The 20,542-nt window shown below is 51.5% G+C and overlaps 1 protein-coding gene across 1 annotated transcript; it reads right to left on the reverse strand.

Annotated features, from left to right (window-relative positions):
• Nucleotides 1–11,131: 11,131 nt before the first annotated feature.
• Nucleotides 11,132–15,764, reverse strand: COPS9 (COP9 signalosome subunit 9). Its single transcript, XM_006077169.4, has 3 exons — nucleotides 15,613–15,764; nucleotides 13,700–13,772; nucleotides 11,132–11,401 (listed from the first exon to the last, which is right to left on the reverse strand). The coding sequence occupies exons 1-3, from the start codon at nucleotides 15,673–15,675 to the stop codon at nucleotides 11,364–11,366; spliced, it is 174 nt and encodes a 57-aa protein (XP_006077231.1). The 5' UTR covers nucleotides 15,676–15,764; the 3' UTR covers nucleotides 11,132–11,363.
• Between the last annotated feature and the right edge of the window lie 4,778 nt (nucleotides 15,765–20,542).

Consider the following 20,542-nt stretch of genomic DNA (forward strand, 5'->3'; position numbering starts at 1 on the left):
TATAATTTATCCATTCTACCACTGATGGCCATTCAAGTTTATTCAATTCAGTTCAATTCAGTTGCTCAGTTGTGTCCGACTCTTTGCAACCCCATGGACTGCAGCATGCCAGGCCTCCCTGTCCATCACCAACTCCCGGAGTTTACTCAAACTCATGTCCATGGAGTTGGTGAAGCCATCCAACTATTTTATCCTTTGTCGTTCCCTTCTCCTCCCACCTTCAATCTTTCCCAGCATCAGGGTCTTTTCAAATGAGTCAGTTCTTCACACCAGGTGGCCAAAGGATTGGAGTTTCAGCTTCAGCATCAGTCCTTCCAATGAATATTCAGGACCGATTTCCTTTAAGATGGATTGGTTGGATCTCCTTGCTTCTACAAAATTTTTTACATGTCTTTTGCTATGAGTGAATTACTGTTGGCATTCTTAGGAGCTGAATGCTCTTGCTTTTGATTACCTCTAAAGTTTCACCAAAATGGAAAAGCAATTTTCATCCCACAAATAGTGCATGAGAGTCCCTGTTGCTGTGCACCATCATGGACAAGCCATTTGTTGTTGTTCAGCCATTAAGTCATGCCCAGCTCTTTGAGGCTCCAGGGACTGCAACATGCCAGCCTTCCCTTTCCTTCACTATTTCCTGGAGTTTGCTCAAATTCATGTCCATTGAGTTAGTGACGCTATCTAACATGGACAAGCTTTATTGTCTATACAGTCCATGGAATTCTCCAGACCAGAATACTGGAGTGGATAGCCGTTCCCTTCTCCAGATCTTCCCAACCCAGGGAATCAAACCCAGGGCTCCCTCATTGCAGACAGTTTTTACCAGCTGAGCCCACAGGGAAGCCCATTGTCTAATGGGGACAAACCATATTGTCTGCTTTATCAATTTTAGCCTTTCTGCTGGGTATGTGGTCATATAGCATTCCAACTGTCATTTTTATTTTTTAAATAAACAATTTTGAACATTTAAAAAAAACAGAAATAGATTCTCAGACATATGCAGGGGTTAATAGTCAGCCACCTATTGCTGTGGCTAAGCCATGAGAAAATCACCATGTGAAGTCCCTCAGTCGTGTCCAACTTTTTGAGACCCCGTGAACTGTAGCCTACCAAGCTCCTCTGTCCATGGGATTCTCCAGGCAAGAAAACTGGAGAGGGTTGCCATTTCCTTCTCCAGGGGATGTTCCTGACCCAGGGATTGAACCCGGGTCTCCCACATTGGAGGCAGACGCTTTAACCTCTGAGCCACCAGGGAAGCCCCTGGTGACTTTCTCAAGCCATGAGAAAATCACCATGGGAAAAGAATAAAAGCAAAATATAGCAGTAAGCATAACCCAAATAAGAGTACATCAGGTTGATCAGTTGGGGTTGTCATGCCCTGCTAAGCTAAGGAAAAACACATAGTGTGGGCCTTGGAACGCCTGGTCAGCACAAGTTCAGCACTCTGCTTGTGCACACACCACGTTTTCCCAAGGCATATGCGGGTCCATGGCCTCCAGCCAGGTGATAGCCCTTGCACAAGAAAATAAGAAGGACAGTTTAAAGTAACCAGTAAAATGGGAGACGTGGCCGGGGACACAGGTGGCCGACTCCATCGTAACACACAGATCCTTTCTGCTTGCCAAGACGCTAAATAAAAGTGATGTGGCTCCAAGGAGCAGGGCTCTGGACCCACGAGGTCTTGAGTTCCCCGGTCCCATCTTTAAAACTTTAATTCTGTCTCTAGTTGCTTTTTCCCAAACTGCATGTCAACCACTTCGATCCCTACCTGCTGTGCTGGCCACAACAGACAGAGAAAGGCTTATGGTCACCAGGGGGTAAGGGGTGAGGGACAAAGTGGAAGACTGGGACTGATACATATGCACGACTATATGTGAACTAGACGACTAATGAGGACCTGCTGTACAGCACAGGGACCTACACTCCATACGGTGCAACGATCAGCACAGGTAAAGAGTAACAACAGAGTGAGTACACGGATAACAGAATCATTGTGCTGTACACCCAAGGTAAAGTAACACAACATAGCTGAAACTAACGCCATAGATGTAAATCAACTATACGCCAATAAAATCTATAAAAACAAATTTTAGGCATTCGTGGCCTAAATATATTTCATAGTTACTTACACATAACAGGAGAGAAAAGAAATGTATATATTTTTGACAAAATTCAAAGTATAATAACAATTGAACACTGTTTTTTTGTAATACAAGTCCACCAATGAGAAAAGTTGCGATTCTTTTTAAGGAGGAAGTTTCCCCCTTCTCTAGTGGCTAATGAGCTAATATTTTCACATATTTAGCAGCAAACTGAATGCTCTTTTTGAGGAAGCATATATGTTTTGCCAGATTTTTTCTTTTTCACAAAGATCATAGAAATTCTTATTCTTGATATGAGCCCTTCATTGGTTACATGAGTTCTGAATATCTTCTCTTACTTTGTGGTTTCTATATTTATACTTGTATTGACCTTTAAAATTATTTTTGATGAACAGAGGTTCTTAAATTTAATAAGATTATCAGGCACTTCTTCCATGGCTACTTCATTCTGCGGCATGTTTAAAGAAATATTGTCCATGCAAGATCCAAAAGTATCTCTTTTATGTTTCCTGGGGAACTTGTTTTCTGCTTAGTCTTTTATGTTAGAACTTATAATTCACATGTTATTAAATTTGTGGGGATTTTATATAGGAATGGTTTATTTTTTCCTGTGGTTATCCCATGGACTGCTCTTTAAATGTTTCCCCCACTGCTGTATAGCGTCATCTTTATCATAAACCAAGTGCCTCTGCACATGTGGGTCTGTTTCTAGGGCTTCCTTGGTGGCTTAGAGGGTAAAGCATCTGCCTACAATGCAGGAGACCGGGGTTCAATTCCTGAGTCAGGAAGATCCCCTGGAGAAGGCAATGGCACCCCACTCCAGTACTCTTGCCTGGAAAATCCCATGGACGGAGAAGCCTGGAAGGCTGCAGTCCACGGGGTCGCAAAGAGTCAGACACGACTGAGCGACTTCACTTCACTTCACTTCTACGTCTTATTCTGCTACTTGTTTATTCTCATGCTATTTTAGATCATATTATTAAATATTTAAAAAGTAAAATATACTATAAATCCCTCGGCATGTATGAATAAATGTAACAAATGATACACACTACCTTTAGAAATAAAACTGTTACTGAAAGACACAAAAGGAGCACTGAGTAAATGCCGAGATACACCACGACCTCGCTGCGCGGTGCCCGAGCGTCCTGACGGTGTGAAAGCTGTCCTACCGCAGAGGAAAGGATGAGAGAGACAGAGGGGAGAGAGACAAGGAGGTCAAAGGGGAAGCTACAGCCTTTACATTACATAACTAACCTATTCTTGGGAGAATCACAGCATCACTTCTGCCGTGTTCTACTCCTTAGAAGGAAGTAACAGAGTCCTCGAAGGAGAGACCCAAACAGCAGCGTGAGACAGGAGGCAGAGGCCTCAGGCCACCCTGGCAGTCACCAGCCCACCACACAAATCATGGACTGGAAGGAAAAAACTAAACATATCAAATATTGCTGTTGTCATTTAGTCGCTAAGGCTAAGTCGTATCTGACTCTTTTGTGACCCCATAGACTGTAGCCCATCAAGCTCCTCTGTCCATGGGATCCTCCAGGCAAGAATTCTGGAGTGGGCTGCCATTCCTTTCTCCAGGGGATCTTCCTGACCCAGATATCAAACGTACATCTCTGGCATCTCCTGCATTGCCAGGTGGATTCTTTACTGCTGAGCCACTGTGGAAGCTAAGAAAAGCAGAAAAAAAGAAAAAGGACAAAAATTACTAATATCACAAATTAGAAAAAGAATGTAGCTACAGATACCATGGACAACAAAAGGATAATAAAGTTCATCTGGACCATTTTTCTAGATTCCACAAGCATGTTAATATATGTTTGTTTCTCTCTTTCTGACTCACTTTACTCTGTATGACAGATTCTAGGTCCATCCACACCTCACAAATCGCCCTATCTCATTCCTTTTAGTGGCTGCATAATATCCCATTGTATATTTGTACCACATGGAAACAGTGAGAGACTTTATTTCCTTGGGCCCCAAAATCACTGCAGATGGTGACTGAAGCCATGAAATTAAAAGACGTTTGATCCTTGGAAAAGCTATAACCAACCTAGACAGCATATTCAAAAGGAGAGACATTACTTTGCCAGCAAACGTCCAACTAGTCAAAGCCATGATTTTTCCAGTAGTCATGTATGGATGTGAGAGTTGGACCATAAAGAAAGCTGAGTGTCGAAGAAATGATGCTTTTGAACTGCGGTGTTGTAGAAAACTCTTGAGAGTCCCTTGGATTGCATGGAGATCAAACCAGTCAATCCTAAAGGAAATCAGTCCTGAATATTCATTGGAAGGGCTGATGCCGAAACTCCAATCCTTTGGCCACCTGATGCAAAGAACTGAGTCATTGGAAAAGACCCTGATGCTGGGAAAGATTGAAGGCAGGAGGAAAATGGACAACAGTAGTTGAGATGGTTGTATGGCATCACCAACTTGATGGACATGAGTTTAAAAGCAAGCTCCGGGAGTTGGTGGTGGACAGGGAAGCCTGGCGTGCTGCAGTCTGTGGGGTCACAAAGAGTTGGACACGACTGAGTGACTGAACTCACTGACCACATCTTCTTTATCCATTCATCTGCAAGAACAGACACAGATGCAGAGAGTGGACATGTGGGTACCAGTGGGGGAACGAGAGGGTGGGATGAATCTGGAGATTAGGATTGACATATACACACTACGATGTGTACAACAGATAGCTAGTGGGAGCCCCGCTCAGTGCTCTTGTGTTGACCTAGAGGAGTGGGATGGGGCAGGGAGGAAGGGAGGTCCAAGAGGGAGGAGACATGTGTATACGCAGACGACTTGCTTCACTATGTACCAGAAACTAACCCGACATTGTAAAGTAACTCTATTCCAATAAAAAAGCTAAAAAAAAAAAAAAAAGGATAATGAAATAATACTAAAACTCTATGCCCAATAATTTGATAACTTAGACGAAATGGACTAATTTTTTGAAAGACACAGTCTGTCAAAATTCACACAAGAAGAAATTGACAATCTTGTTATGGCTGTATCTTTTCAAGAAACTGAAGACAGTAGTGAATAGCCTTCCAAAACAGAAAGCACCAAACCCAGACGGGAAAACGGGTGGGTCCTACCAGACACTGAAGAAATTATGCCCGTTCTCTACCACTTCTTTCCGAGGACAGAAGCAGAGGGAATAACTCCCAGCTCATTCTACGAGGCCAGTGTTCTCCTAATACCGAAACCAGACGCAGACATCACCTATGAATGGGGGGCAAATTTCAGGGCCTAACACAGAGAGTCTTAAAAAAAGAAAAAGTAAAAAGAGCTATCCTGTAGAGTGGTTGTAGGATGGATGATAAAATGAGGTAAAGATCTGAGCAGGGAGCCCCCACCCCGCAATCCACAGTAAAGCAGAGCCGGCCCTGACCCATGCTCACAGCCTGCTCTGCGAGGCGCGCGTGTTGACTACACACTTTGGGCCTATTAACCACGATGCGTGAAGAACACAGTTCACGCTGCAGTGAAGTCACCTGGGCGTGGAGGCGGGCCAGGGCAGGGGTGGGGGGCACTTGATCGATTGATGCGTGAGTTTTCACTCTAGTCAGTGGGAAAGGAACGTTGCTCCGTCACCTCCCTGAGTGTCGAGCATCGGCTCAGATGCTCAGAGGCCAAGTGCGTGTCTCTGTGCAAATCTCCCCTTCCCGTCTCTTGCCCACATTTGCTTAGGTTGTCTGGGTCTTACTGTTGGCTTGTAGGAGCTCTTCATATATTCTGAATGAGCCCTTTGCTAGGACCTGTACTGCAATGCTCCCCCACCTACAGCTTGGCTGTTCCTCAATGCTATCTTTTGCTGAAAAGAAATTGAGCTGGGTGTCTTTATATCCCTCATTTGTGTAGATGAGAAACATGGAGGCAGGAGCATTAACCAGTTTCCTCCAGCTCCCATGTCTTAGAGGGCAGAACCAGGGCCCCTGCCTAATGTCTAAAGTAGGAACACTCCAAGGCTCTGGGATGAAGCCCACTCCGCCCCACTTGGAGGGCCAGCTCAGGGAGGGCTCGTCACCTCCATGAGCCTCAGTGTATTTACCGGCAAGTGAATAATACGTGACCCTCCTCTCTGGAACATTCAGAGGACTTGGTGGAATATAAATGCTGTGCTCAAAGCTGGCTCTCAATGAAAGGCATCTTTGGGGCATTATTATGATCATCAGCAAGACACTAAGTAAAGAAAAAAATCCAGCCAACTGCTTCAAATGTCCTTTCATGGCACGCTGGTGGTTTTCCTGTCTCAGCAAGGACTCCAGCAGGTTCCTTCAACATTTACTTAACTGCTCTGGACACAGCTGGAGACAGAACTGAGCCCTCCAAGTGACAGAAAAATTAAGTCTCAGCAAAATAAATGCTAAAGTTGAGTCAAAGGAAATTTAAAAAAAAAGAAACAAGCAAAACCCACAGCACTGGCCAAGGGCGGCTGGCTGGCGCCATCTCCTGGGTCCCCACACAGGCGCCTTCCTGCAAGGAAGCCTCCACCTGCCTGCAGACCCCAAGTGCCCTTGAGGGGTACAGAGTCAGCTCTGTGCTGTCAGGACGCAAGCCAGTTCTCAGGGGAGCAGAAAATACTGCAGTGCAGGGCAGACTCCCGCTGAACACACGCCCCAGCGCTGTCTCTCCAGGCCCCAGGCTCAGGGATCCAGCCGGGAAATCAGTCCCTCCTTAACAGCTACTGGTCCTTGACGACGAACACCAGGCCTTCCTGCTCCGCTTCAGCTGCAGACTGGGAACCAGCCTGGGGCAGACGCAGGAGACGGGAGGAAAAGCCTCCTGAGCACTGCACTCCACCCCCGTGCCCCTCATGGCTCGGGGCCCCCTCTCCTTCCCTGATGGCCACACACTCTCCCACCTCAAGGCCTTGCACACACCTGGGCCGCTCTCCTGCCCTCTCCTAAGGCCTCTTCTCCCACTCACCTCAAAGTTTCGGTTCCCCACAAGTGCCTCCTCCAAAAAGGGAGGCCCCTGACTGCCTGACCCCACACCTGCCCCCAAAACCCCCCCACCTGGCCCACAACTCCCCACGCTTGCTCCCACACCTGCCCCCACAAACCCCACACCTGCCCCCACAAACATCATCACACCTGTACACTGGGTTTTCACAGGCTCCTGATTTATTGCCCTTCCCCTCAGGGCTGGGAGCGCCGTCTTTTCTGAAGCATTCACACACACACGTATGATCATATACACACACACGTGTGTCATCACAGCCGGTAGGCCAAGCTGGGCGCACAGGAGGAGGTGTCCCTACACATGTGCATTTGTTGTTGTTTAGTCACTAGGCTGTCTCTGATTCTTTTCTGACCCCATGGACTACTGCCCTCCAGGCTCCTCTGTCCATGGGATTTCCCAGGCAAGAATACTGGAGTGGGCTGCCATTTCCTTCTCCAGGGGATCTTTCAAACCCATGTCTCTTGGATTGGCAGGTGGATTCTTTACCACTGAGCCACCAGGGAAGCCCCTGCACACACCCATGGAAGTGTTAGTTGCTCAGTCATGTCTCTTTGTGACACCATGGACTGTAGCCTCTGTCCATGGGATTCTCCAGGCAAGAACACTGCAGTGGGTAGCCATTCCCTTCTCCAGGGGATCTTCCCAACCCTGGGATTGAACCCTGGTCTCCTGCACTACAGGCAGATTCTTTACTGTCTGAGCCACAGGGACCCCTGCACACATGCATCATCTCAGTTCAGTTGCTCAGTCTTGTCCGACTCTTTGCAATCCCATGAATCAGCACGCCAGGCCTCCCTGTCCATCACCAACTCCCAGAGTTCACTCAGACTCACGTCCATCGAGTCAGTGATGCCATCCAGCCATCTCATCCTCTGTCGTCCCCTTCTCCTCCTGCCCCCAATCCCTCCCAGCATCAGAGTCTTTTCCAATGAGCTCTTCGCATCCGGTGACCAAAGTCTTGGAGTTTCAGCTGCAACATCATTCCCTCCAAAGAAATCCCAGGGCTGATCTCCTTTAGAATGGACTGGTTGGATCTCCTTGCGGTCCAAGGGACTCTCAAGAGTCTTCTCCAACACCACAGTTCAAAAGCATCAATTCTTCGGTGCTCAGCTTTCTTCACAGTCCAACTCTAATATCCATACATGACCACTGGAAAAACCATAGCCTTGACTAGATGGATCTTTGTTGGCAGAGTAATGTCTCTGCTTTTTGAATATGCTATCTAGGTTGGTCACAACTTTCCTTCCAAGGAGTAAGTGTCTTTTAATTTCATGGCTGCAGTCACCATCTGCAGTGATTTTGGAGCCCCCCAAAAAATAAAGTCTGACACTGTTTCCACTGTTTCCCCATCTATTTCCCATGAATTGATGGGACCAGATGCCATGATCTTCATTTTATGAATGTTGAGCTTTAAGCCAACTTTTTCACTCTCCTCTTTCACTTTCATCAAGAGGCTTTTAGTTCTTCTTCACTTTCTGCCATAAGGGTGGTATCATCTGCATATCTGAGGTTATTGAATATGCTGTCTAGGTTGGTCATAAGTTTCCTGCCAAGGAGTAAGCGTCTTTTAATTTCATGGCTGCAGTCACCATCTGCAGTGATTTTGGAGCCCAAAAAAATAGTCTGTACATCAGATGAACAGGTATAAACGTGCCAGGTAAGAGCCCCTCTCCTGCCTCTCAGCTTCCCCACCCACAGGTGCCCGTGTAATCCCCCCCAGGCCCAACGCCACTCAGTAGGGGACACAGGGCTCCCCAAAGCGTGCCTGCACCATCACTTCCTCATCATGATCATTCATTCTGTCTCCATATTGTTTCCCAGAGGAAAAACGCTAGAATCAACATCGTGTCTGGGTTCTGCTGGCTCTCTCCAGTCTTCATCACTGTCACTGCATCCCTTCCAAGGAGACCACGATTCCCCCTAGTCCCACCCAACCCCCGCGGGCATGGGCACCCCTCATCACAAAGCCTCTGCCCTCCAGCAAGGAAAGTGGCATCCTGCTGCCTCAATGGACGTTTCGCTGACTTCCTGTGACCCTGAGCACCTCTAAGTGCTCCCTGGCTGTCTGAGTTGGTTCTTCTGTAAACTGGCGTCTTGGTGCCCATCAATCTCCAGCGCATGCCTCCTTGGTACCAGTCTGTAAACATTCTCTGCATCAGCAAATGTTAACAGTCCAGCCCTTTGGGACCCAGGCTTCCTGTCTTCCTTCTTAATATGCTGAGTGTCTCCTGGCTTTGTTTTTGGTCTCGGTGAGAGAATGCAGCCCTTGACCAAGGGCTGGCACCCCTCTGCCCCCCAAGCGCTGGGTGACCTGGGACAAGTCAAGTGCGCGACAAGAAGACAGTGTTTCCACAGGACAGGAGCTCCAGGGGGAGGAGCCCTGGCCTCTGGCCTCTCGAGGGACCAAAGGGCTCTTCATTTCAGCACTTTTTCTCATCTTGACATCAAGCAGAACTCACAGCACTCAATTTTCTGAAGTCAGTAATGCTGCTTCCTGACAGTGTCACTTGCTTTGGAAGCGTCCCTAACCCAGCTGCTCACGTGTGAGGAGGCCACCCTCCTCTCCCGGCGGTCTCCTGAGCCCTGATAAAAAGCACGTAAGCCCCTTTCCATTCAAACAAGCGGCCGGGGCAGAGGCTGAGGGACAAATGTTTTCCCTCTACCCAGGAAGACCGAGAACTGTAAGGGCAGGGAGAGCAGATGGTTCTTCCAAAGGCCTCCACTAGTCTTCACAGCTCAGAGCATTAAAACAGCTCTTTCTCCAACTTCCTCCCCAAACCCAAATTCCCCAGAGCTCAACCCCAATAACCCACATGCTTGTTCACGTGGTTTTGACAGGCTCCCTGCATTAGGAGCTCTCACTTCCAAGAACAAGGAACAACTTCCAAGAACAACTCAACAAGGATCCAGACACCCGACCTTAGCAGACAATACTCTCCAAGTCCCCGCCATGGCCACGAGCGGGGGTCCTCCTCCCACCACCTCCCCTTGTCCGAAAGGGCCTTCCCAATCCTGAGGCCTGAACAGGTGCGGCCCTCACAGCTCACAGACAAAGCACGGCCACTGCTGATGGCCAAACGCCCCGTCCTTCCCCACAGAGCCTTCCGGGCCTGCTCCAAGGAGCCCACTGAGTAAAGCGGACTGCCAGTACGTGACCTCAAAAACAGACCCCGAGACACCTCTCCCTGGAGTCAGGCCATGCAGCTCCTGCTGGAAGCCCTGCCGTTGAGTCTGACGTGGAAGTAGCCTGGGGTCCCAGGGCAGGGCCTCCCATGATGGGGCCCCCAGGCCCTCCTAACCTGGCCTTTACTGGGATGCTGCCCTCATGTCGGCCCCTTGAGCTGCCCCGGACAACTGGTCCTCCTTGCCGGGGGCCGAGCTCCACCAGGAGGAGCATGCGAAGAGCAGAAGCCCACTCGGCACTCACGAGATGATGGTTCTCAGTAAACACAGCTCTTTCACAGCCAAGCCATCGGGCTGCTCCATTTGGTGGTTCTCACAGCGAGAGGGGACAGCCTGACTCATCCACTAAGCGGCTCTGCTCTGCTCGGAGCTATGGGAACCACCAAGTCGTGTGCCCTGGGTCGTTCCTGATCAAAGACACATTCCTCAAGACTGATGTGAGATCCGAGTGTTCACAGCCATTATCAGCTGCTGAGATGGACCAGTAAGAAACTGCCCCCAGAGACACTAGGCTCTCCTCTGAAATGGACTGAGGCACACATTTCTCAGGTGGGAGGCGTCTCCTTCAGTCATCACCAAGCTGCCTGTTTCCTCAAGCCTCGGGTCTGGGGGCAGCAGCCGCTCTGATGTCAGAGCCGAACACGAGGCCCACCGGGGGAGCCCACGGGGCAGGAGCAGGGCCTCGCGGGGCCTCACACAAGCACCAACTCAGCAGCTGTGAGCTGTCAGAATCACTCAAGGTCACAAGTCAAAAAGCGCAGTGTGTGTTTCTATGAGGAGACCTGCTTCTCTTAGCATGGAACACACAGAGGGGCATACATACACACATGTCCAGGGATTGTAACATTCATCAAAATGCAAGAATCAAAGTTACCCTGTAAGTAATAACATCACTTTATTTTAACTGAAGTTAAGGACAAAAGCTGGCCACATTCAGAGTTTAACAGGCCTCCTCCAGATGGTTAAAACCTTCTTCTCTTTCTTGGCTAATCATCTCCTAAATTCTAGCAATTCCCACAAGTTCTCTGGAACCACCTGAAACTGTCCTTTAAGGAGCCCCACCACACCACCACGCGGCGAAGCTCGGCCAGACGCACCGCTGGACACACCTCACTGGATATCATCATCATCAAAGAGATCTTCAAAATCTACAAAATGAACAAAACCACAAATTGATGGTCACACAAGGTCAATAACAGAGGACATAACATAAAGGGGTTATGCAGTCGTTCAAAACCAGAGAGAAAACAGAAGACAATCTGATAAATGACTTTCCCGTGATGGGCTCCCAACTTTACCCAACCAGGGCTGACGCAGCCCAAGAGGACAGCGGTCCAGTGGGCACCTTTAGTCTTGTTTCCATTTAGACGACAACCTCGAGAAAACACGCAGTGTGCTCTGGACCCTGTGGGCTACCCTCACGGCCAGGACTGTGCAGGGCAGCGCCCGCACCTGTGAGCACGGCCAGGCCCCACTCGTGTTGACGCTGCGTGGAGGTGAAGGGGCGGCTGGCGGAAGCCCCCGGAGGCTCACAGCCTGAGAGTGGAAATGCTGGGGCTGGGGTTGGGGGCGGGGGGGCGGTGGGGAGGTGGGCAGGCAGCGGGAGGAAGGTGGTGGAGGAACGGAGCGCTGTGAGAACTCAGAGCCCGTGAGACTCCCGTTAAAAGGGTCGGACCTATATTTAGCTTGAAGATCACAGCCGGACCCCGTTCCCACTGAAAGAAACACTGCAAAATCAGGGTGCACTGCATCTGCAAGGGGTAAAACCTCGTTCAGGGTTATTTTGTCCTTCTGTGTACTTCTGTGTAAATTCTCTAAACTTCCACCACGGGTGTTACTTTCACGAGGGAAAAAGTACTACCATCCCACTCACGTGCACCATGCACTGAGGATGTGCAGAGTAACGGAACCAGCAAGAGGGCCACCAGTCCCCACGTGGCTGCTTTCCGGGGACGGCGGCACCAGGCACCCCCACCCCCTGCAGGTGCCGCCTCCTGAGACCCGGCCTGGAGGCACCCCTGGAGGCACCGTGCCACCCATCAAGCTCCCATCGTGGAGCTGTCTCGGTCTGCCCGTTCTCGAAGGCGCTCCTGTTTTGTAAGACGTGAGGACAGCAGGCCCGGTTCAGGGCTAGAACCCACTGCCTCGGGGACAAGAGACCATCAAAGCCGTCTGTTCAGTGAGTGAAAAGGGCTCAGGACAAGCCCCTCCACAGGCCACTGGGCTTCCTGGCAGGGAAACGCCTCCCACATGCTGGGGCCGTCACAACCTGCCAGGCAGCGTGCCCAAGCCCAAGCCTGAAATCCTTCCCTTTTCCGAGGAATCGGCCTCTGGGGGAGAAAGGCCCTCATCCGCTCCTGTGCTCATTAGGCAGGGCGGCCTGGGTCCCTCCCACAGAAACTTCTGTCAGAACTAAAGAGCTGCTGTCAAAAATCTGCGAACATGAACCCTAGATACAGCCAACTGCCTCTAAGCCCCCAGGCTGGCAGAGGAGGAGCGGGGTTGGGTCGTGCCGGGTTGGCGAGCACACACTCCTGCCCAGGTGAGGCTCACGAGTGGGTCTGGAGAACGCTCAGACCTCTGCACCACGTGCCCCCACACCCACTTCCCTAAAGAACTTATATGCTACTCAGTTCCAGGGGCCCAAATGTCACCTCCTGTCCTCATAACGCAGCCTGGCTTTTCTGTTCAGCCAACGGGGGCCTGAACAGAACAGAGAAAATGGGCTCAGGCGTGAGAGGGGTCTGGGGCCAGCAAAAACCAACAGGGCAAGATAACATCTAGCTGCCACTGACCAGTGACCAAAGCTCTTTGTAGTCACAGGCGCCCTGCATGAAAGAAAGATGATGAGAGAGAAAAACCACTGAACTCTCCTGAGAGAGCAGTCTTATGTTTCTACTTATGATTTAACCCTCGGTAAGGATTTATAAATCTGTAGGAACAATGCCCTAAGAAATCGGAAGGGAACAAGAAAATACCCCCTCAAACGTGGATGAAGACTTCCTATAAAGTTCGTTTTTCACTGTTATTTCGTAAAACTCCACCCATGTTTCTCAAACGAGCACCAAACTCGAACACAAACAGCTGCTGGTCTCAGAGACGAGGCACAGGGGGAGCAAGAGGGCGGCTGTCGCTCTGCACAGGCACTGGGGACGAGCACCCAGGCGAATGGAGGAGCCCAGAGCACAGCCGTCAGGAGCGCGGAGAGAGCCCGGCGGGCGGATGCCACCACAGTCTAGGGCTCAGATTCCAACCTGGCACGCAGGACGGGAGCTCCTCTCCCTCCTGAAAAACAGGGGAGCCCATTTCCCACAGCTGCACTGCAGTCCAAGAACGACAGAGGACCTGGTCACAACCCACGTCACTCATCTCATGAAGCTGCTCCACCCCATAACCTGCAAAAGAAACATCGGCTGAAATTGGCAAGCCAATGCCAGCATACTTACCATTAAAAAAGTCTGCGTGAACTGCCTTTTCATTGGCTGCCAAGTCCATCAGGAGCCCGGTGCTGCCTCCTGCCTGGTTGGGGGAAGGAAAGGTTATGTCAGCGGGGTTTTCAGAGAGAATGAAGGATAAGTGCCTCACGGGCTCCATACCACTGCTGGGCAGAAAGTGTCCAGGTCAGGGACCAAATTCAGTCCAGGGAAGGAAGTGGCTGGAGCAGGGGTGAGGCAGGCAGCATTTGGAGGAATGACGGGAAGGTCCCCTCAGGTCTTGGGGTCCTAGGCTCCTCCATGCCTTTTACAGAGAATCCTGCCTGGACGGCAGCTCGCCTGCACACACCACAGGAGGGGGCTCCTGTCCCCACTGGCCTGGCCACAGAGGCCCCACTGAGCCCACCAATCCCTCTGCTCTCGATGCCCCCTGCTTCTTCTGAGAATTAAGCCGTTTCCCCTGAGAAACTGACCTGCTGACCTGGGGTTCTTCTGGTGGGGGATCCATCATTGGCCACCCCTCAGCGTGGGCAGTAAAACAATGTCAGGACCACAGCTGGGCAGTGTCATGAGGACTCTGCGTCTCTCAGCTCACGTGGGGACACTACAGCAGAGGCCTCTGGGGGCCGCCCCCTGGTCCCTCTGCACCCTGACTCCCAGCACCCCCAGGTTGGCTGTCCACCTCTTCCAGCTCGGACAGCTGAGCACCTCCTGAGTTCCCCATGGAGCTGCGGGCGGCTGCTCTCAGCAACCAGGGTTCTCAGAGGCCTCCCTTCTCTCCTCAGTTAGCTAGCCCCACCCCCCCACCCTGCACCCCACTGGAAGCCCTGCAGTGACATCGGTGTGGACTTGGCCCCTGGAGGCCTGGCCTTCATTCACACCCTCTTCTGGCTTCCTGTTCCTCGGTTCACACCACCCCACTCTCTCTGCACATCTGCGGAGCCCATCACCCCCACAGTAGAGCCTTCCAGGGACCCCACACCTGCCTAAGGCAGCGCCTGGAGTGAGGGCTGAGAAGCAGGTTAGCGGAGGGGCGACAGCCTCCTAGACTGGGGTATGGAGAGCCCACCCATCCCAGGACAGCGGGGAGCAATTCAAGATCTGCTGCCCTCTGCCCGCGCCCCCATCTCCCCTCACCTCCCGGCTTCATCCCCCGCTCTCCCTCAGGCACCTAAAGGTCTGGCCCGCGCGTTAAACCGTGTGACCGTGCCTTCCCTTAGACGCCCTCCCCCGTCCCCATCCCACCCAGCACGGCCTCCGGCATCTGGCTGCAGTCAGCTGCACTCCTAAGGCTTTGCTGGCCCACCCCTAAGCCCTGGGAGGGCTTCTAACAACCTGCACCGCCAACCTCCCCATACACCGGGGCTGGCAGTGACTCTCTCCGTAGCTATCTCCAGGAGCACGCAGGCTGGGGCTGTCCCCCCGCCCCGGGCTGTGAGAAACAGAAACGGAGGCCCTGACCCTGGGGAGCTGGCCTGACACTTGGAGACCACGGAACACCAGCACCAAGGAACCTCCTGTAACCCACAGGAGCGGGGGAGGACCGGGCACGGCGCTGCGCACGGCCCCCAAAACGGCCCTCTCCCCGCTCCCGGGCGGGTGCCCGCCTCCCTCCCAAGCCCCGCCGTCAGCCGGGCCCTCGCCTCCCCGCCTCCCAGACGTGGGCTCGCCCCCGCCGCCCGGCAGCACGCCCTCCAGAGCGGGGCCCACACCCAGGGGTGCCCTCCAGGCGGCGGGCACGGACGCTTGCCTCAGCACCGGCCGCCTCCCACAGGCTTCCCAGGGGCCCAGCGCTAAGGCAGGCACCGCGGGGAAGGCGAGCGCGGGGCCCTGCAGGCCGCTGCCTTCTCTCGGCCCGGCCCCGAAGCGCGCCCGAGAGCTGCACGTGGAGCCGCTCCGGCCCGGCCCGGCGCGGCCCGCCTCACCTCGTCCAGGTCCACATACGGCCCGGCGCCCTCGGGAAACATCTCGTCCACCGCCGGCTTCATCTCCTCACACAGTCCCAGCGTCCCTGGCTCACTTCCGGCCCGCTGACTGCCTCTTCCGGTGCGTGCCCCGTCGTGGCAAGTCTAGACGCTGGAGGGCGATCGACTCTATGATTTTCCCCCCCCCCCCCCCCCCACCCCCCCCATCACCACCAACACCATTTGGCGAGTCTAGACTCCGGAGGACCTTCAACTCTATGGTCCCCTCCTACATTCGTCTCGATTAGGGCCGGTCGGGGGAGGACAGTCCTGGTCTGGCCTGGGGTGGACAGGGTCTTGGCTGCCTGTCAGCACGTACGAGAAGCTGCTTGATGACTTCACGGTGGCCTGCCACCACAGTCAGTTTGGCCCTAATGGGCTGGCACAGATAGGTGCCCAAGAAATTACCCATTAAAGGATGCGAGTGGTGAGCAGAGTGAAAGGCAACCAGAGAATGGAGAAAATATTTGCAAACTGTGTATCTGATAAAAGGTTAATATCCAGAATGTACAGAGACCTCCTAAAATGCAACAACAAAAAACAAAGCGGCTCATTAAAAAGTCAGCAAAGGTCTCAAATAAACATTTCTCCAAAGCAGGTTTATAAATGACCAATAAGTCCATGAAAAGATGCTCAGCATCACTGTTCATCAGCAAAATGCAAACCAAACCATAACGAGATACCACCTCACACCCATCGAGATGGCTACTATCAGCACCCCAGAAAATAACAAGTGTTGGGAGAATGTGGGGAAATAGGAACCCTTGTGCAATGCTGGTTGGGATGTAAAATGGTGCAGCTGTTCTTGAAAACAGTATGGAGGTTCCTCAAAGATTAAACAGATTTGCCAAGCATTAGCCCACCAGGCTCCTCAGTCCATGGGATTCTCCAGGCAAAAATTCTGGAGTAGGTTGCCATGCCCTCCTCCAGGGGATCTTCCCAACCCAGGGATCGAACCCAAATCTCTTACGTCTCTGGTGTTGGCAGGCAGATTCTTGACCACTAGCACCACTTGGGAAGCCAGATTTGCCAAATGGTCCAGCAATTCCACTTCTGGGCATATAATCAGAAGAACTGAAGGCAGGGTCTCGAAGAGATAGTATTTGTACATCCGTGTTCACAGCAACGTTCATCACGATGGTTAAAACGTGGTTCTTCACAATGGCTAAAATGTGCAAGCAACTCAAATAGGTATGAATCAACATTTGAATGGTTGAGCAAAATGTGGTGCATCCATGCAATGCAGTATTATTCAGCCTTTGAAAGGAAGGAAATTCTGACTGCTTCTGCAATGCGGGAGAACCTTGAGGACACCATGTTCAGTGAAATCACCAAGAAGCAAATATATGATTCCACTTATATAAGGTTTGTAGAGTAATCAAATTAATAGAGACAGAAAATAGGACAGGGCTGGGGAAGAGGAGTTAGTTTTTATTGGGGACAGAGTTTCAGTTTGGGACGAGGAGCTAGTCTGGAGGTGGAGGGTAAGGATTGTTGCATAACAGTGTGAATGCACTTAATGCCTTTCAAAAATAGCTAAGATAATAAATCTTACATTATCTTTATTTTGTCATAAGTTTTTTTAAAAAGAATGTGAATGAGAAGGGAGGGCAAGAGGGAGGGGGAAGAGGGTATGGAAGGAGAATCAGAGATATTTGAGTGACAGGTTTAGAAGTGGGTGGGCTTAGGGGGCTGGGCTGTGGGAGAAGTAGGGATTGGGGAGGGGAGGGTGGCTGCAGGGAGATAGGAATTGAACAGGGATTGAGCTGGGACTGTTGCCTGGGTCGGGCGTGGGTGGACCAGGGAAAAGGGAGAGGTGACTGGACGTGTGGGTGAGCCCCCAGTATCATTGCGACACAAGTCACCTCAAGTGCCTGAGTGAAAGTCAGACCAAGGACGCTGGGGTCCGTGGCACCAACAGGCTCCCCTCCTGAGTGGTTTCAAAGCGCGGAGCCCCCATTCCCGTGGAGGAGCTAAGTCTCCAGGAGAGCTAGGCGCAGGGAAGCTAATGTTTACAGAGGGGGGAACCAGCATGTGATGCCGCAGAGGTGAAGCAAGGACAGGGCAGACTGGGGGACCCCAAGGCACGGCAGGCTGCGGGCTGTTGCCAGTGATCACTTCCAGCCCACGTCCTCTGAGAGTCAAAGGGCCCTATTCATGAGTGCTCCGGGCCAGAGGTGTGGACGAAGAATGCGGTGTCATATCGGTAAATAAACGACCTGAGGCCATCGGGCCATCGGCCTCTGCAGCTGCCCCCAACCCTGCACCCAGAGGGGATTCAGAAGGAAGAAAGGCAGGATGCTGGCCCCGGATAGCTGAGGTGCACTCAGAGCAGTGGATTCAGTAAGCCCAGATTCTTGTATCTTCCCAAACATAGAGAAGCACCAAATTCACTAACTTGAGATGTCCGGTTTTCTTTAATCAACAGTACTCTTTCTCATGTTCCAACTACCTAGTCTTTTTTGGCAAAAACTCCAAAATATATATATTCTGGCTCCTCCCTTACCTCTTCAGGACAGCCCCTCAAAGTGATCTGGGAGGCTGTCTCTCCAGCTTAAGGCCTCGGTATGTCTGCCCTTCTAAGATCGTGGCACCCAGTCCTAGCCCTTGGTTCACATGCTGCTGCTGCTAAGTCGTGTCAGTCGTGTCCAACTCTTTGCGACCCCATAGCCAGCAGCCCAACAGGCTCCTCTGTCCCTGGGGTTCTCCAGGCAAGAATTCTGGAGTTGCCATTTCCTTCTCCAATGCAGGAAAGTGAAATTTGTTCACATAGACAAGGAAAAAGTGGAAGCAGTGACAGACTTTATTTTGTTGAGTTACAAAATCACTATCGAATATGACTGGAGCCATGAAATTAAAAGACACTTGCTCCTTGGAAGGAAAGCTATGACAAAGCTAGACAGCGTATTAAAAAGCAGAGACATCACTTTGTCTATAAAGGTCCATCTAGTCAAAGCTATGGTTTTTTCCAGTAGTCACGTATGGATGTGAGAGTTGGACCATAAAGAAGGCTGAACACCCAAGAAATGCTGCTTTCAAACTGTGGTGTTGGAGACAACTCTTGAGAGTCCCCTGGACATCAAGGAGATCCCACCAGTCTATCCTAAAGGAAATTGACCCTGGATATTCACTGGAAGGACTGATGCTGAAGCTGAAGTTCCAATACTTTGGCCACCTGATGCGAAGAACCAACACATTGGATAAGACCCTAAGACTGGAAAAGATTGAGGGCAAAAGGAGAAGGAGGTGGCAGAGGATGAGATGGTTGGATGGCATCACTGACTTAATGGACATGAATCTGAGCAAACTCTGGGAGATAGTGAAGGACAGGGGAGACTGGTGTGCTGCAGTCCACGGGGTCAGACACAACTTAGCAACTGAACAACAGCAACATGTCTGCCAAATAAAACACAGTTCTGAACTTTTAGGTCAGGCGTGTTTCTCAACCAGCATGGGCACCGCCTGCTCGGCACCGTGGGCGTGTGGTCCTGCAGCCATCGTCGACCGAGACAGGGGCGGGAAGACAGTGGCTGTGGGTGGTGCTTGTCGGTAAAGCGGGCTGTGGGGCGGGAAGAGGGGGCTCCGACTGTGAGGGAGACTGGAGGGGTGCACAGAGGAGAGAGGAAGTTGTGTGCGCTCAGGTGAACGGGGTCACAGCCAAGTCTGAGTCCCAAGCGGGGAGTGAGCTGCTCCCGGGGCCATGGGCAGGCAGGCAGGGTGTCTGCCAAGGGTGGCTTGGGGATGCGGATTTCTTCTTCTGAGAACAGGAGAAGGGCAGCTAGGCCTTGAAGACATGGAATTCAGCTGTGTGTCCTGAGCAGCTGTGGGTGTGTCCGAGAGCTGTGTGGACACGGCTGCAGCCAGGGCACCCTGGGACCTTCCTTTGGGGGCACGTGGGGTGGGGTCCTTGGAGCCACCTACTGGGGCATCTGGGACCTTCACTCTCCAATGCTCAGCGTAACTGGGAGCACGAACATCCGAGTGACATGTAAATGATCACACACACACACACATCTTATGAATTAACACACAGGTCAATGCCAAGGGAAGCCTGCTGTCCAGAGGGGTGAAGGTGCCTTTTGTCTGGTGTGTTTGGCTGAGGCCCAGTTGCCACAGGTGGGCTATCACAGGAGCCAGGAAATTTTGTGTGTCTGCAGTTAATTTACAGAAACCAAATTCAAACTAGCTCAGTGAGGGGAAAAAACTGGCTACACCAACAGACTCTTTCCCTTGAGAATTTAAGCTGGGGGACGGGAAGGGAAGCTGCCCGTGACCGCAGGAGGTGGAGCAGAGGGGAGGGCAAGAAGCCTTGCTGGACACCTGGCGCCAGTGGGTGGCTCTCGAGGCCACCGCCTGGGCACCATGGCCACCTCCCCCCCTCACCCTTCCGGGGCCCTTCCCTGCCTGGCCTGGTGTCTGTGCTAGAGGAGGGGAGACAGTTCTCAGAGTGACCTTCCTGCTTCATATGCTAAAGGGCAGGCCTTGAAACTGCACAAGGATAAATTCATTTCCATCACATATTTCCACAGAACATAGCGTGCAGCACACAAGTTTCACAAGACCTTACACAATTCTTATTACGTGTGCTAGTCTCTGTGGTTAAATGCTAGCACAAAAACTGGTGTCTAAAGTTAAATGAGCTTCCCAGGTGGCTCCAGGTAAAGAATCCACCTGCCAGTGCAGGAGATTCAGGTTTGATCCCTGGGTTGGGAAGATCCCCTAGAGAAGGAAATGGCATCCCACTCCAGTATTCTTGCCTGGGAAATCCCATGGGCAGAGGACCCTGGCGGGCTGCAGTCCATGGAGTCACAAAAGAGTCAGACACAACTTAGCAACTGAACAACAATAAAAGTTAAATAGTAAGCACTTTCTATTATTTTACTGTAAAAGG

This window comes from Bubalus bubalis, chromosome 6 (genome assembly GCF_019923935.1).
Source record: "Bubalus bubalis isolate 160015118507 breed Murrah chromosome 6, NDDB_SH_1, whole genome shotgun sequence".
Classification (NCBI taxonomy): Eukaryota; Metazoa; Chordata; class Mammalia; order Artiodactyla; family Bovidae; genus Bubalus; species Bubalus bubalis.

Excerpts from the sequence above, each read along its gene's own strand:
- COPS9 (XM_006077169.4), bottom strand. The coding sequence starts at position 15,675 with ATGAAGCCGGCGGTGGACGAGATGTTTCCCGAGGGCGCCGGGCCGTAT. Across the intron at positions 13,773-15,612 it reads CGTATGTGGACCTGGACGAG|GCAGGAGGCAGCACCGGGCT; the intron begins GTGAGGCGGGCC and ends TCCCCCAACCAG. Across the intron at positions 11,402-13,699 it reads TCACGCAGACTTTTTTAATG|ATTTTGAAGATCTCTTTGAT; the intron begins GTAAGTATGCTG and ends TTCATTTTGTAG.